Source organism: Chlamydotis macqueenii, chromosome 3 (genome assembly GCF_036417535.1).
Source record: "Chlamydotis macqueenii isolate bChlMac1 chromosome 3, bChlMac1.mat, whole genome shotgun sequence".
NCBI lineage: Eukaryota > Metazoa > Chordata > Aves > Otidiformes > Otididae > Chlamydotis > Chlamydotis macqueenii.
In genome coordinates, this window is record NC_141558.1 from 58226198 (window position 1) to 58243347 (window position 17150).

The following is a 17150-nucleotide window of genomic DNA, read 5'->3' on the forward strand; positions in this document are numbered from 1 at the left end:
CCCAGGCTGGCAATCTATTTAGCAGTGATAATAGAAACTTATCAAACCCATGTGTACTTGCTCTCCCAGTGCCATCCCACTACTCCTGGGCTTTCTCCTTGCTCCACAGCCCAAGTTGCCTACATGTTGGTTCAATGCTTTTGCTCCACTGTTGTCCATTCTGCTTCTAATGCATTTCCACACAGAGAAATGCAGTCCAAGAAAGAGTCTGAGGAAATACGCTGTGGTTTGCAAACTGAATTCCTTAATGACTTTCTCATTTGAAGAGCTCACTGCCAAAATGCTGTTTGCATTTGCCTAAAGGACAGTCCGCATGATTAAAAGTAGCTCTGCTTTACATGAAGCATTGTTTTCAGGCCACTGCCACAGGCAGCTGCTTCACACTAGGCAAGAGAGAGAAATGAACGCCAGTGAATGCATGGAGCGATCAAGCAACATAAGAACCCATGAGATGTCCCATCCCAAATATCCCCCATGCAAAAGGGCTAGTGGACACTGCACGGTGGGTGAAGCCAAGGCAGGGCCTGGGTCTTGCGATGAGGAGCAGCCCAACCAGGGAGGGTGAATTTCAGAGCAGCTCTGCTGTGAAAATATTTCCTGTGAGAAGAACGTGCAAGCCTGAGAAACCAGGAGTAGCAGCAGCTTTCTAGCAGGGATGGATTTTATTTGTCTAGCACATCCATTTCAAAAGAGAGCTTCTAAGTGGACATCTTGTCATTGAAGATTGGTGATGAGACAGTGCACCTTAGCTGCAGCAAATGGGCAAAGAATATTCTTTTACCCTGAGCTTCTCCCCTCGCTGTCAGAACACACGCCCACCTGGATTCCTCCTGCATTTCCTTCTTTTCTTTTTTTTGATCCCATACATTTTAATCTATATATAAAGTAAAACTTTTAGAAAAAATTTCATTGCAAAGGTTTCAGAATTTATTTGCTGCATACCATCAAAATCTTGTATCATCTTGTCATTGAAAGTTCAGATTCAAGTTCAGCTCCTTGTCCCTAACTTTCTATTTTTAACACAGAGACCACAACTCATTGTTTCCAGAGCAGTGCTTTGGAAAATATTCTGAGAAAAGAAAATCCCCAGTGATTTCATTTGTTAATGAGGCTTAAAACTAATATCTGGACAAACAACTTGCAGAAAAAAAAAGGCCTCCAAGCCAAAAGGGGCTTAAAGCCAGGCAAGGGAAGAGAATTGTTCAAGATTAACTTAGTGTCTTCTCTGATCTCCAGTATTTAGGTTTTATAAAAAGAAAAATGAGGGCTGGATTCTGGACCTAAAGCCAGTCATAAGCCTGCACATCCATACTTTGTACCCAATGAGTCAGCAGGCCTGGCTGACGCTTTTGTAAGAGATGAGGAAGGATTTGTCTGTGGGTCTCTGTGCTCCCACCGCTTGCTTTGCCCATTGCTGTGCTGTATTTTCCATCCTTGAGAGTCTAGGATTTCACTGTGCTCAAAAGAGTGTTTGAATGCAAGAGGGCTTGATGGCTGGTAGGGTCACCTACCAGACACTGGTCCTAACAGCCCATGCTTAGAATACTTAATCCTCACCAAAGTCAGTTCTGAGGAATGTGGAGATATTTTTCTATTTCCCTTTATTTGTGTTTTTAATGGAGCAGGTTGCACCAAAGACCAAGTGATTACAAGCGAGAGCATCTCTTGGACCTATTTGCAATGCTAAAGCCCAGATCTCCTGGTTCTGAAGCCAGTGCCTAACCCATGGGGCCACAGTGCCTGCCCCTCTGCCAAGAGACCAGACCTCTCTTTATCCCTCTTACCACATCTAAAACTTGTGGCTAACGGGAGTGGTCTGCGCTCTTCTAGTGTTTTTTCACCTGTAGACTTCAAAGCATTTCTTAAAGTGGATACACATTACCCATTTCTACTGTTGCCATGAAGCAATGTACATGAAGCAATGCTCACACCAGGTGTACCGTGTCTGGATTTACCCAGAACGGGTTTATGTTCCCAGCTTGTTGCAGCACATCACTTAAACTCTGAGCTCACAGTGTCTGATAAGGGGGAAAAAAGGGATAAAAGTTCTGGTTGCTTCCTCAAGGTTATGGTGTGCATTTGCTGAAGTGCTTGAGATCTGCAGGCACTAACATCCTGCTGCAATGTGAGAGGAATAGTAATGGCCAGTTCTGTACCCAGCAGTAACTTCCCTCCCTGTGGCAGAAAGATGTTTTGGAGCTTGAGTTTGCCCTTGCCCCATTTCCTTCTGGAATCCCTTCAACCCCACTTGGCCTCTGCAGCAGGGGAGGGACCGGCCCCTACACTGCTGAGATCAGGCAAGTGCCTGGATATGAACCGGAGGCGGAGGAGGCTGAGAGGTAATGCGAACAAGATCTTCAGCTGAAGCTTGGAGATGCCTTATTTCAAACACGCTATCTCATTTTCTAGACAAAAATATTTTTCCTCCACTATTTGTTTTCTCCCAGGTTCAATGACAAAGCCCAGTGCTATGCTTTCAAAAGTACCAATTTCTGGAGCACTCGGCTCTCCCTGCTCTGCTTCTCGCCTGAGCCAGAATAAGGGTCTACCTACCACTCAGAGCAAGCGCAATGAGAGACAGTTTCATTACACAGATACAAGGCTCAAAGAAATGCCAGGCACAACAGGACACAATAAAAAAAAAGAATCCCTTTAATAGCTTTTAAGAGAAAAAATGTCTTTCTTCACTTAAAAAGTCGATTCTGACTTTTCAATGAGACTTTTGCTCTATGCATTTCCAAGAACAGGGGCTTATTTTGCTTCACACGTTGAGTTATAACATGACATTAAATCAACCTTTAAATGGAGCTTGACTTACGTATTTTAATTTATTCCTTGCTCCATAATGCTAACAACATGATTCTCCATTTGGAACTACAGGCTTTATTTTTTTTGCTGTATTATTTGTATGAGATATATCTGGGTCGCATGAAAGGATGCAGAAATTGTGAAAATGGCTAGGAGTACATTTTATTTTATACTTAATACTTCTGGAGTTAAAGGGGAGATGAAAATTGGCCATGTAATGGATCTTAGCTATAGAGAATTATCATATTTCGAAGTATTGCCTGTCTCAAGGGCTGACACACACATTGACCTCAGAGCAGTTGCACATAATGTTTTCTCTGTCAAGAAAATCTATTCATAATGATGTGTCACAGGTGCTCATGCATAATATGTTTCCTGTCAAAAGTGATCATCCATATTTTATATAGCAGCTTTGATGACAAATATTTTGTACTTCAGTTTTTTTTTCTTCCCTCTATCAGATTTAATGAAGGAAAGGCATGAATAGTTTTTAAATAATGTCAGCTTCTTAGATCACGTTACTGTGTCTGCCTTTGAAAGTAGCTTCATACAAGAGCCACAAGACACAGGAGAGAGAGACAAGGACATATTCTTTTACTCAACTTTAAGAAGAAAGCCAATTTTTCAGGTTCTTAATTTCAAAATCAATATACTCTGTATCTTTGGAATCTTCTCAGAAAAAAAAATATGCTATATTTATTGAGCACTCAGTATTTTGAGAGTTCAGTGAAAGCAAGTCTGACAACTGAATTGGGGTTGCAGCTTCTCACTACGCAGAATGCCATTTATTCTCATAATAGTGGTGTGTCCTGGTGGTAAAAACACTTTCCTCCAGGTTGTTCTACAAAGTGAGTGCCTTGGGGGGCACGGAGAATTGAGTTCTTATATTCTCATTGAAATTGTTTGTTTGCAGCAGGGCGAAGGTTTGCTCTTCTCCTATGTGTTCCACCCTACTGAGAGAAATAACCCTCATTCTATTAATGAAAGAGGAAAAGTGAACTTGAACTCCCTTTGAGGTTTCTCAGATTGCAGGACTGGTCATTGAAACCTCAGAGCATAGAGGAGTGCTTTTCCCATTTACGGGCCATGTCTTTTCTGCCAAAACTGTAAGTGAACAAAGGACAGAGGTATTCCTGAACTTCCCTGCCACCAGGCAAACTCCCCTGAGCTAGCAGAGAGTGATGGCTTTCAGCCTGTAAGCCAGGGATTCACATGGGCTTCTAGTCTGCCTCCAAGGGATCCAGAGAAGGGAGCCGACAAGAGCAAATTCATTGTGTAGGCAAGCTATTTAGCAGTGTCTGCAGATAAAAATAAAATCAAAACACTAAAATAGGCAATCAAAGTACGGCACATGCATATTTATAATATTATCACTGGCGTGAGGAGAAGGCAGAACAAGAAGCCAATAGTGTTTACAAATAGAATTTACAAATGTAAATGAAAAATGGATTTCTCTTACATACAAAATACAATCAGATGTCTCAGCTTGAGAGATGAAAGCTTACATTTAGAAAAATGTCAGAGTTTTTCATACAAGGCGAGGCAAAAAAAGAGGAGGCGCTTAATTATTTTTCAGATTCAACTCCTATTTAAGAATGCAACCAAGAAGGAATTAAAAGTCGGTAACAACAACTAAAGTACAGGAAGATGGAAAATACTATTCTTTACCACTGAGAAGTAATACACTGATTACGGTCTGCTACTGAAACCATAGTCTGCAGTAGCACCCTCTTTTCTGCTACCCCCAAGCCCCTAAAGAAGAACTGGACAGTCTTAAGCAGTGAGTGTTATAAGTTTTTCTTTCCTTGTCTGAAGAATTAGAACAATTCAATTGAAACGCAAATATAATCCTACCTATGCCCATGCTGGGACTGGAGCAGGATAAATGCCACAGTTAAGTCTGAACATCAGGTTGTAATTGTTAGAGATTAAAAACATGCCAGAGAGAACATTCCAGGGAAAGAAGGAGGGTGAGAAGGATGGCTCTCCTGTGTCTTTTTATTAAGGCACATTAGCATCAGATCGTACAAGGGCATATTCCTGCACAGCAGAACTCAATCAAATGGCATTTAGTCAATGAAGGAAATTATACACTAGGTTAATTTTTAATCATCCAGCTAGGAAAAGCAAAGATAAGTGAACATGTATTTATCTGCTGAGCCAGTGCATACAAGGCAGAAAAGCCACTGAAAATAACTAAAAGAAAAATAACTGTTCTCTAGGATGCTGCTGTTCCATAAAATCTATTTCAAATATAATTTACTGTTAGCTATTTCTGCAAGATGTGAGTGCATCAGCTGAGCTTCTCATTTTTATGCAGATGAAATAATCGCTGAAATTAAATGTCACATCAGAAGAGACACAGGAAAAAATGAAGCAATCTTTAAGAGCTGTCGGAGAGGTGGATGGTCCACCCTTCCAAGTACAGAGGAACCATTATGTCATGGTCTTGTCTAATATCTTGTTCTCTCACTGTTTGTTGTTTTGTTTGTTTGTTTGTTTGTTTTTTTTAAATGCTTGTCTTCTCAGTGCATCCTAACGTGAGCCAGGGTTGCCAAGGAGGGTGTGCTACATGTTCTGACTACAACGGATGCCTGTCATGTAAGCCCAGGCTCTTTTTTGTTCTGGAGAGGATTGGCATGAAACAGATCGGAGTATGTCTTTCCTCGTGTCCAAGTGGATACTATGGGACACGGTATCCCGACATTAATAAGTGTGCAAGTAAGTGCTGGGGAAAGGGGAAGTGCATGGATTTATTTGTTCTCTCTTGAATGCTGTGTCCCCCTAGGAGTCAACAGCAGAGAAGCAGACGGACAGGACATGTCTTTATTTGCTCATTTCTTTTATAGTAGTGCAGTAAATATTAACCCAAGCAACAAGTTAAGGTGAAAGACCACAAAACGGCCTAAAGCTCAGGGATCCTGGCTCTGCATGAATGACCAGCCTAGAACTCAGGTGACAGTCTCCTCCTCTACACCCCTCACGCTAAAGGGAAGCGCTGGTGGGCACCAGGCATTGCCCTCCAGTAGCAAGAGGGAGAAGAGGCAGCTCTGAACAGCGGGGCTGAAGGACGCTGAATCTCGGTGGCTGGAGCTGTTCAACCCACTGCCCTTACCCACCTGACCCCTGCAACAAGGAGAGAAGACAGCAGGTGTCACTTTCTGGAGCTGCGGTTTGACCTGGTCGCCTTATAGCATGTCTCACACTCAGTCTAGTCCTCTAAATGCCTCTACCAGCTGGCCAGGTTTCAACTGGCCAGGTTTCAGCCTGATCTGGGGGAAGTTACTGATTTGTGTTGTCTCTGGGTTGGGAGACAGAGAACCCAACTCTATTCTTTACCACTTGCGCAACGTTTTGACCCCGCTACATATTTTGAACTGTAAATGAACTGGAAAAGATTGTAACATGCTCCCTACTCCTCTTTATGTGGTTGAATTCACTGTTTTTAATCCTGCAGGTGATATAAAAACATAAGAATGACGGCCAAGCAACTCTCTCAGTTTTTACCTGGTAATAAAAGTTATTTAATGAATGGGCCCCAGAGTAAAGTCTCACAGAGTAACTTGACACTGTAAAGTATTTGCTCAGTTTTTAGCAGTGTGTGGCCTTGCATATCAGATGTGAGCTGTGCCATACACAAGTTCTTATGTATTTCTTTTAAAAATATCTGAGAACTGGGAAATATATCACTAATGCCAATTTGCTTAGCCATATAGAGAGTACATGAAATACTACAGGACATCTGATTGAACATTAGGGAGTTATTTAAAAGAAGAAAAAGATATTGATGCGAAACAGTCTAACAGTCTATGCAGATTCTAAATTCTGGCATATTTTTATTTCTCCTGGATGAATGGAGACAGTGTGGAACTGGCCCAGTACCTGCGCCCTGTGGGGTTCATTAGTACCTATGCTGTGTCATTGTAGGGCAGAAGCAGTATCTTGTTATTCCGATGTGCTGTGCTCTGTCTTCCGTTTGCACAGGTCTGCAAGAAGACAAGTGGTGTGAGGCCAATCAACATCAGGCCATCCTTATTAAATCCTCACTCCTCCCAAGGTCACTTGTGGCTGGCCTCACTGTGTGTACAGGCCAGGAAGAAGATCTAAATAGAATTTGCTTCCTTTGAGGATTGCTTAACATCACTAGAATTGTGTGATTCTAGTATATGTGAGAGCCCATGGCGTTTCGTGGCAAAAAGCAACAACATTGTTGTTTATTGTTTGCATTTCAGAATGTAAAGCTGACTGTGACACCTGCTTCACCAGAAACTTCTGCACAAAGTGTAAAAGTGGGTTTTACTTATACAGTGGAAAGTGCCTTGAAAAGTGCCCTGATGGGCTGGAAGCCAATAATCACACAATGGAGTGCACTAGCATCGGTAAGTTCGGTCCCCCCATGTCCTGCCTGATTTTCTCACAGGGGATGTGGGATCTAAGGAGTGCATGAGTTCCCAGATTAGTTACACCACTAAGGAAGTGCAACTTAAAATGGAAATGTTCTGCATCACAAGATGTATTCCCCAGCACAATGAACTCTGCCATTTCACAAGAGGCACAAGCTCGGTTGTGCCCCACAAACACAGCCCTGACGCTAAGGGCAATTTGGCCTCAGGAAATATGGCCCGTTTGGTCTGCCCTGAGGTAGAATGACATCCGTCTCTTACTTGCTCTGTTACGGTGTTATGCAGTACTGCAAACATCAAAGGTTCAAAAATCCTGAGCCAGACCCCATGTGTAGTTGAAAGATTAAAATACTAACTGCTTTGCTTTAGCTCCCTTGTACTACCTGAGCCTTCAAAGCATGCATGCATCAACATTTTGAAGCTTACCTTCGCTAAGGTGAAGGCTAGAAACAAAAATATTACCAAAAAAACCCCACAAAAAAAACCAAAACCCCAAAATGGTATATGTGCATAATCACCTGACTCCAGAAACTGAGGATTAAAATAAAACACCAAATAGTGTGGCACTGTCACTGAAGGAATGAGATTGGCGACACTGGTCCTGTGACTCACTGGCTGCGGAGAAGAGACCTGCTTTTGTACCTCTCCAGCCTCTGACTCACAAGCTCCGATTATTCACGCCGGGGCAATTTTGGAGGTCACCACACCTAACTGTCTGCTCCATCCCTCCACCACCTCTCCGTCTGAGAGCAGAACAAGTGATATATTTGCCTCTGGGCTGCTGCAGTTGACCTCCCCTGCCAGGACCTTGCCGAAGCTGCGGCAAGGTTCAGCTTATTTTAGTACTCCGGCTGTGAATTGTGGTGGCTGAGGGCTGCGAACTGCGGTGGAAGCGGTAACCTCTTCAGCCACCAGCGACCAGGGAGTACTTAGGCACAGTCTGGCCGTGATGGAAATCTCCCCCACAGGAGCATGCACACAGCTCTCCATGGCATCGCATTTTTTGGAGGGGAAGTAATGCAGGAATAAAAATAATATACAGTAGTTTGGCATTTTCCTTCTGAAATATATATTAGTTCAGGTGGTAGTGATGGCTTTTACGGTTTTATTTTCAAGCAAAGACTTTCATCTTTGAAAGTAATTTAAGGGATCGTTTTTGTTTCTTGTTGGCTGTTTCCAAGTGCTGTAGACTTAGCTGCTTTAACAATGAGTCAGTCTCAACTAGGAAAAGCCATTTAAAGCTACGATGGAAAAACAGAACCTTTTTGTGCACGTGAAGGCCAATTATTTTAACAGGAGAGCTCCAGCGTAATATGAAATACAAAATGACCCACACGACAATTCACTGGAGGAAGGCTCAGAGATTGCCCGAGGTCAGTTATATTTTCAGGTTTTGAAAAATCTGGAAGTAAATTCTGGAGCTGGAAAAATGTTGACTTTCAAATTCCTCCTTACAGAGAGACTGAAAGTCTTTCCTTCTTCAATGGTGGTTTATAGTCTTAAGCATAAAGTAATACAAATGTTTACTATCTTTTATCAAGAGAAGGATACTGAGGAGATGACACAAAAGAAGGACAGTAATTAAGAGCATGTTGTTAAGCTTCCATTTTTGTCTACACTGTTTGGACAAGAGCCCAGCAGCACACCTTTTGAGTTCCCAATAGTGCGCATTCAGATCACCTGGGTTTAGAAACTGTAACCTAACCTGCACTTTTCCGAAAAGCTTGCACCCCCCAACCCAAATTCTTCTCTGCTTTGCCTGTTTACAGCTTGTGTATGCTACAGATGAGGGCTCTTTCACTATTTAAGCTGAATACCAAGCAGTAGATCACCAAAGATACTTGATTCTTAACCCCTTTTGATATCAGTTGGTCCTTTGTAACTCTATTGATTTCCAAATTCAATACCTTTGAGAACAGCTGCAGCATCTTGACACAGTCACTTCACTGTCCTTTCACATAGGCCTGACCAAAGTTTAATTCCATTGAAGCTACAAGGATTTCTACAAAATGAAAGCAACCTCAGAGCAAGGCTCAGTAACTGATTTCATTGAGACCAATTGTGTTCTTGTTGGCCTGTTTCAGGAACAGTATTGCAAAACAATGAGTACAAAATGTAACTAACAATTATTTGACATTATTTTGTGCAGTAAATCCTTAGCAGTCCAATTTATGTCAATTCACTACTGCAAATCCTGTTTAATTCCATTAATTTTTGCCACTTTTTGGCTGATGTAGAATAAAATTAATGTACCATATGCATTGTGTGTACAAGAAGGTATTGGCCAGGCTCAGCTTGTCCTATGTTTATTGCAGTGCACTGTGAAGCTAGTGAGTGGAGTCCATGGAGCCCTTGCACAAAGAAAGGAAAAACTTGTGGTTTCAAAAGAGGAAATGAAGTAAGGGTCAGAGAGATCGTACAGCATCCGTCAGCAAGGGGCAATCCTTGCCCAGCTACAAGCGAGAGCAGAAAATGTATTGTACAAAGAAAGAGATGTCAGAAGGAAGGAAAAGGTACCATGTTATCATCATCATAATATGAGATCGGTATTGTGCTTGTTTAATAACTCACATCTGAATTCCCAGGCTGTGATTGCAGGCTTCACCAAAGCTCCCATTGATGTGGTGTTCTTTAGGCTGGAGAGAACTGTGCCCTTGCCTGGAGTAAATAAAGTCCTAACGCTGCTCAAAAAATGTGCTTTGTGTGATCTAGAGAGGACAGGGTGGGCTGGATGGGAAGGCACATTCTCTCTCGGTTCTACTGAAAGATCTGCCAAGATGAGGGGTTGCATGTGGAGCTCGGAACAAAAAGATCTATCATAAAACATGTCATGATGGGAGTTGTTTGCTGGGTATCAGGCAGCCAAGTTTCACACTTCAACCATGGGATTCCTCCAAACCGATTCATATTTCCTGCTTCCCTACAGGTAAGACTATAACTCTTGCAATTGCAGCGCTGTGGCCTCTCTCCCATCCCAAACTATTTCTATCAGTTCTGGCTGAACAACGTGGCCTGATCCTGCCATCTGCATCTGGCTCATGCAGTCCCAGCATGGGAGAAAGACCACAAGACTGCGTGGCAGCCAAGGTTTTACCCAATAAGCAAGAGTGCCGGCAGAACTGTGAGCCAGCTTATTGAACTTATTCCCCATCACGGCACCTAGTGAATGGCATCCCACATGTTAAGAATGGGACATGCTTAAGAAGTCTATGAAATAATAATTTATACAAGTTCTAGCCAGTAGAGATTGTTGTTCCATTGTTCCGTTTTCTCCCCTTCTTACAGCAGGGAAGTTACTTGCTCTGTCCCTGGTGAAGTTACTCTGGTTGGCCCAGGAGTGTCGACGGAATAGTTCCTTTTCCCCATCCCTCCCATTTTCCCCATCCTTCCAATTTTCCCCATCCTTCCAATTTTCCTCATCCTTCCTGTTTCCCCATCCCATCTATTTCCCCCTTTCCTCCCAACTCAAAAGCAAGGTTTCACCCCTTTTGAGGATGAATGGAAGAGGTGGAGCAGCTGCCCCCTGTGTGAACATCTGTGAGCCAGCATGAGCTGCTGGTACCAAGCAGTACTTACTGTTCCAGTGTTAAATGATCGGAAAAAAAAAAAAAAAGTTGCTGCAGATTACTTATAGAAACGTTAAAGGGGTTTGGAGCTTGGAATCCTTCTGAAGGTTGGCTTGCTCCCCAGGGATATACCTCATGAGAGGGGAAATAATGTTAGAAGGATGATCTTATGAACCAGATAGCTACAGGTGCCTCCCCCTCACCCAAGAACGAGTAAGATCTACTGATTTATGGGAACCTATGAGGTAGATGTCACCTCCTCCTCCTTGTGTCAGGCAGTGCCTTTAAGAGGTAGAGAGGTGTATTAGCTTCAGGGGAGCAGCGAAGGCAAGCTATTTATGGATTCCCTTATGCTTAGAATCTATGTCCACAATGTCCATGCTTGTTTCTGCTCCTGCATAGTGGTACAACTTGAAACACAGCCTCTCATTAGCCTGCTGTAGGTAGGGGAAGAGTTCTTCTTTTTTTCTACCAAAGCTAATTTTGCCAGAGCTGAAAATACAGGACTGAACTGTAGTTTTGGAACTGCGAACCTGTTTTTTTTTGAGGTGATAATGATGTTGTGCATTTGCTTACGGCAATTTGGCAATCTCTTCAGATTGGACAAGACATTTCTCTTTGAGAAATGCCTGCTGTTCCTGTATAGTAAGTACTTTAGAAGAAACTACTCACGTATTTTACTGTCAATTCTTATTTTATGGGATCTGAGCCAAACCATACTTGAAAAATACTGCACACCACAAGAATTCGTTCACAATCGTGAATCTTTTTCTTTTTTTTTTTTTTCTGCAGTGTGCATAAAGAAGGCTATTTTTTCTTCCTTTTAGGCAAGACACAGACTATATTCTAGCCTATTTTACCCTCAGTAGACAGTTCCTTCAAAACCAATGCAGGCAGATGGAACCTCTGTTCCAACTCTACCCATGCCGTTTAAATTTGTATGTCCATGTCTGACAGTAATTTCTTTTAGTGTTCTGAAATCCACCACTATATACTTCTCAGTATCCACAAAAGTCTGTACCATTCACTTTCATACACCTTCACAGGGAGATTAATTTAAATTTTTTTTTAAAAAGATAATTCTTAATAAAACTGAGGAAATTCACACATAAAATCTTAGGTTAAAATAGCTTTAAGGGATGGATTATGGTGACAAGTCAGGAAACTGAGAATGAAGTTAATCTTAATCTCCAGGCAATTTATCTTCCCTACTGCCACTATCCCTTATTACACAGAGAGAAACTTCTGTTCCCCTTTGAACAACAGAATAATTGCATGAGAAACCAAGTCAGGCCTTGTTCTTATGGCTAGCTGTGTCCAGTCAGTGAGTGCAGAAGAAGATAGCAACAAAAACACTCTGGGAAAGGGAAGGGAAACTAAATATGCTCGTATTTACTGTTAAGAAATATTGAAAACACTCTTTTGTATTGTACGACTCCCCATTGCCGCTCAGGCATTTCTTTTCAGTTTAGCTCCCACAGCATTGTCTTTTGAAATCTAGCAGCAGACTTAGAAGTTTCCAACAGTGCCGCTCATCTTTTCTCCGCGGCCATGAAGAGACAGTCAGCTCGGTCAGCCTCTGCCATTTCCATATTGAATAGATGTCTGTGGCCGAGGGAGTTAGGGCAAAGACCACATGATGACGGGGTATGCTCGTCACAGATGCCTCAATGACTTTGCTCAAGAAGTTGAGATCAGAGACAGGATATTAGTCAGTTAAGTTGCTGCTATCGCAGAGAAACACGGACATGTTTCTGGAACAGCTACGCAAAACAAGATAAAACATATGAAGAGGTTTTTTTTTTTTTGGTTTGTTTCCATCTGGTGGTGTGTTATTAAAGCTGATGCTCTCTATTACAACTCCTTTTATTCCCTTGCTGGCTGTAAAATGCAGTTTTACTAGAAGAAGGTGCTAGTATTTTCAGATTGAATGCAAACAAATGGGAATAATGAGGATACAAATAGCCCGACTAGCCTAAAAGAGTCTTACTCATTTCAGCACTAAATTAGTTGATCCCAGTGTGTTCTGACATGGCAATTCCCATGTGTTTCAGGCTCCTTTTATAGTTCAGTCCCATCCAAACCTCATTGTAATTTATTTCATAATTCTCTTTTAAATCCCATGATGGTGAGCTCTTCTTGTCTGCACGACTATATGATCTTAAGTTCAAGTTTCTTCTTCTTCTTTTCTGTCCCTCAGATTTTTTGGTTTGTTTCCCCAGTATAGTTCACTGTTACTTTTACCTTTTCACACTTCACACCTTCTTGGCTCCTGCTTTCACTGATAGACATTCTTTGAGAGTCAAGCGTTTCCTGTAGCCAGTTCCACAAATGGCAAATGCTTTTTTAGATGTACTGGAAAAGTGTAACTTGCAGAGCTCAGCAAACATTGCAAATTATCCATCAATATTATTTCTTTGACTTAATAAATGTGCTCTGGTCAAACAAAAGTCCCTTTGGACTGCTGTCTGCAAATGTGTGAGATTGACTTTTACTGGCAAAAGACAAATATCAGAATTGCATATAAAAGTATTTGTGGTGAAGGAATTGCATGTTTTCATGCACAAGTAATTCTGCCAAGAAAAGAATGTTTACCATATGACTTTCTGTTGAGTCCCAACTAAACCCTCCATAGAGCAGACAGTTTTAAGTGCTTTCAGAGAACATGTTCTGATCAATTCAAAGAGACAGAAAACACTCAACAAAAGATTGAGTGTGGAGTTATGGACTAGGAAGACATCTTAGAAAGCTGAGTATTATGCAAGCCAAAAGACAGGCTACACTAGTTACACAGTTGTATTGTTGTAAACAAATAAATAATACATTTCAATTGTTGCTTGTTCATATATTGATTCAGTTGCATGCTGGTGCCATTTAGGTGTTCAAAGGAGAGCAGCAATGTTACCACGTCCAGGTCTGTGCAAACACAGACCAAAGAAAGCTCCTGTTCCAAATAGGCAAAAACTCAAGCATTAGACATTAAAAGATGGTGGGGTGAATGAGGAATAGCGTATTTCTTTTTCACTGTGGAGTGTAGGAATTGTCACCTTGTACAGTCTGAAAGCAGAATACTGTTATGAATGGCAATTTTAGTCAAAATTCACAAGATTGCAACCCCCTGGAAGCAAGGTACCTTGTCAGTTATGGTTTGTGCCGTAAGGAGAATATAGATATTATGCGATTTTTTTTTAGCATGCAGCAAGAATAAGAGAGGAAGCAGTATCTTTTAGACAAGGAGCTGAATTCTAGATGAAGACTGGTGAACAGAAAGGAATAGGATTTGTGGTTGAGCAGTTTTAATGAGGAAGTATATATATTTCAGGGAAATAAAGTAAAATAAACACTTCTATCCTGCAATGTGGACATGTAAATATAAAAATCCAGATTTGATTCAAATAACTTAGAGAACTGAGACTTAGGTCATCTCAGTTGTTTCTTTTTTTTTAACTAGTTCCTCTACCCCTTATTGCTATATGTCCGCATAATGCTTCAAACATGTTTATCAGGTCATGTCTGAAAATGTCTTCAGTTGGCTATGGTGTGAAGAAGGAGTCCTATCAGGCATCCATCAGATTTCCAAGACCACCACTCAGCTAAAAATCCCAAGCCATTCATCAGGAATTTACTTTAGCTGAAGACAATGTAACCTAATACTAACAAACATAAAATAGTCTAATAAACTAATTTCACTCACTTAAACTCATTGAGTTACCCACTCTAATGTACACGCTCTGATGCCATATGTGGATGCATGTAACAACAGGGCACAGAGGGCTCTGGAGTCTAAACTTTAGCATTTCTCACAAATAAAAGTTTCTGCAGTTAATCTCCATTTGAGATGCACTGATTTCATTAACAGTCAGTTAAGCTGTCCCAGGCAAAACAGAGAAAGGAAAAGAAAGCCCCTACCAAAATAAAAGACAACATGTGCAGTTGCATTATATTTTAAAAATGTACTTGGAAGTACAGTAGTGAAGGAAGTCATTTTAATTCAGTGGGAGTTTCCCCACTTCTCTGTACAGGTTTTGAATCATGGCACATAAAATCAAGGTTTCGTGATCTTCACTACCCATAGAAACTCCTATGTAGCTACTCAAGTCTTGCATAAGTATGTGCCACATGTTTATTCATGTGGCAATATAAATTTTTCCCCAAAAAGTCTGGACTGCCAGGCCTGTGGAACAGTTGCTTGTGCATTTTGTTTAGCTCTGTTGTCACACTGGACAATCTGAATTTGACGTGGATGCGATTTTCACAGAGAGGGTTTTGCTATCTAAGAATTCAGACAAGCTGGGACTTTTCACTGAGCCTCCATAGGCTTGACAAGAGCATGATGGGATTCACTGCATTTAAGCTGGACAGCTAGAAATTAGTTGTTTTTGTCAAAGCAGGGGTCATGTTAATGGTGGGGTTAATACTGCACCTGAGGAGAGGGATCCATGACCCTGTAAGATGAATTCTAAAAAGGGCAAAATAATTTGCCTTCTGAAAGTGCCTGTTTCTTTCCAAAGACTGTTAAGGACAGCCTAGTATGACTGATCTGGACTTTTAGCTGCTAACTTTTAAATTAAAGGGTACATTTTCTCCATCTGCACAGTAATGACTTTGCAACACTGCAAAATCTAACCCAAGGCTCACCCAGGCTGACTCTGTAAGCAAGATGAATGTGTTTCAGGGGATCCCTGGGTCAGCCACAGTAAAAGAAAAAGTAGAGTTGAAAAATACTCATTCCCAATACTAATTTCACTTAGCGTTGGCAAAATCTGGGTTAGAGCAGTGTTTTGTTGTGTTTGTTGATCAGTCTAGTAATGGCTGTACATCATTGGCTTATTCAAAGGTGAATTGCCCTGTACAGAACAAGCTATGAATAGTCTGTCCCTATCCACTCCATAGGCTAAAGAGAAAAATCTCTTCCCAGGGCAATGGAGGCCCACACCAGTCCAATAATTCCTCAGTGTATACTATTTTTAAACAATTTTTTTTTCTGATTTAAAAAAAAAATGCATTGGGGGAAATTCTGGATATTTTTGGTACTGAATATTTTTACTTAATCACATTTAAGTCCTAAGCATAGCTACATGGGAAAGTAAGATATTCCAATCACAGCTCATCCCCAAAGTCACATCCTCTTCCTCATGTACAGCTCAGTGGCACTTAAAACAAGAGGGCTGGAGCATGCGAGCCAGGGAGACATCACAGAGCACAGTTCGCTCGTGTAACTGTGAGAGATGGGGTGTCCTGTGTGAAGGTCACTAGTGTGGTTATGGTTAATGACCTTACTCCATGGCAGGTCACAGGACTTCTGAAGCCTCAAAATGAACACAAAGCTAATTACCGCATCCCTCTGTTTACACACTGCATACGCCAACGGGTCATAACTCCGGCCTTTGCGAGCCCGAGTTACTATAATTGAGGAATCTGTCTTGTGAAGAGTTTGCTTGTTTATTTTCTGTTTGTTGCTGCCAAGAGGACCTCTCATTTCCTTTCCTTGCAGGGGTTTTGACTCTTTAACTTTAACACATTTTCAGCCTCCAAGTGTAGGGCTATTGAGGCTGGGAATCTGCTCACTGCCACAGAAAGTGAAATGGCGTCCTGGGGATACCCTGAGCAAGGCAGAGCACGGACAGCATGGGGCTGCCTGCTGCCACGGGCCGGCTAACAGCGGCACGATACAGAAAAGGGATCTGGGTGAGATGGGGAAAATAGGACCGATACAAGCCAGAGAGATTTGTAAATCCAAAATAGCTAATAGTAGAGAGAGGATGTCCTGGCTCTACAATTCAGGGGCTGAAAAGGCAGGAAAAAAAAAAGCCATTTTTAAACTTTAATCATAGCATTTTCAAAATTTAATCACAGTTAGGCAGTTTTGAAAGTCTTATTAAATTACTACCTGCAAACTGAGACCTTAAAATCTGAACTAGTTAATAGTAATATTGCATTTTGCTCCAAGTATGTTTAGTTTGCTTGTGTTAGTGTCAATGTTAAATTCTTATCATACCTCTCTGCTCTGACAGACAAGTATCCACTGCACAAGCAGGTAATACGTACACACTGTGTGCCTCTGCGCATATGGTACTATACACGTATGCACACACTGTGTACACGTGTACCTTGCCAAGGCTGTATTCTCTGAATAACGTGCATCTTGATGAACAGTCAGGCTGAAAATGGCTGTGGCTGTACACCAACCTGTCAGGCCCTCAGGTATCAAAATTGGTTTTAGCCTCACAGGGTGCTGGCTGATGCTATCTCTGTGCTCCTCGGGAGATGTTCTCCTCTCCTGCTGCCAGCTCCTCTCTGCCATCTCCCATCTCCTTCCTGTCCTGGGGTGCCCAGGAGCAGAGGGGAAGATGCTGAGGTCCTCTCGAGCGTG

The 17150-nt window shown here is 41.8% G+C and overlaps 1 protein-coding gene across 1 annotated transcript in view; it reads left to right on the forward strand.

Moving 5' to 3' along the window:
• The window catches only part of RSPO3 (R-spondin 3), a 62819-nt gene that overhangs the window by 29895 nt on the left and 15774 nt on the right, over window positions 1–17150 (forward strand). Inside the window, exons 2-4 of the mRNA XM_086744507.1 lie at window positions 5338–5529; window positions 7041–7187; window positions 9527–9724. Of these exons, the coding sequence (XP_086600633.1) occupies window positions 5338–5529; window positions 7041–7187; window positions 9527–9724 (537 nt within the window). The remainder of the gene's footprint in view (window positions 1–5337; window positions 5530–7040; window positions 7188–9526; window positions 9725–17150) is intronic.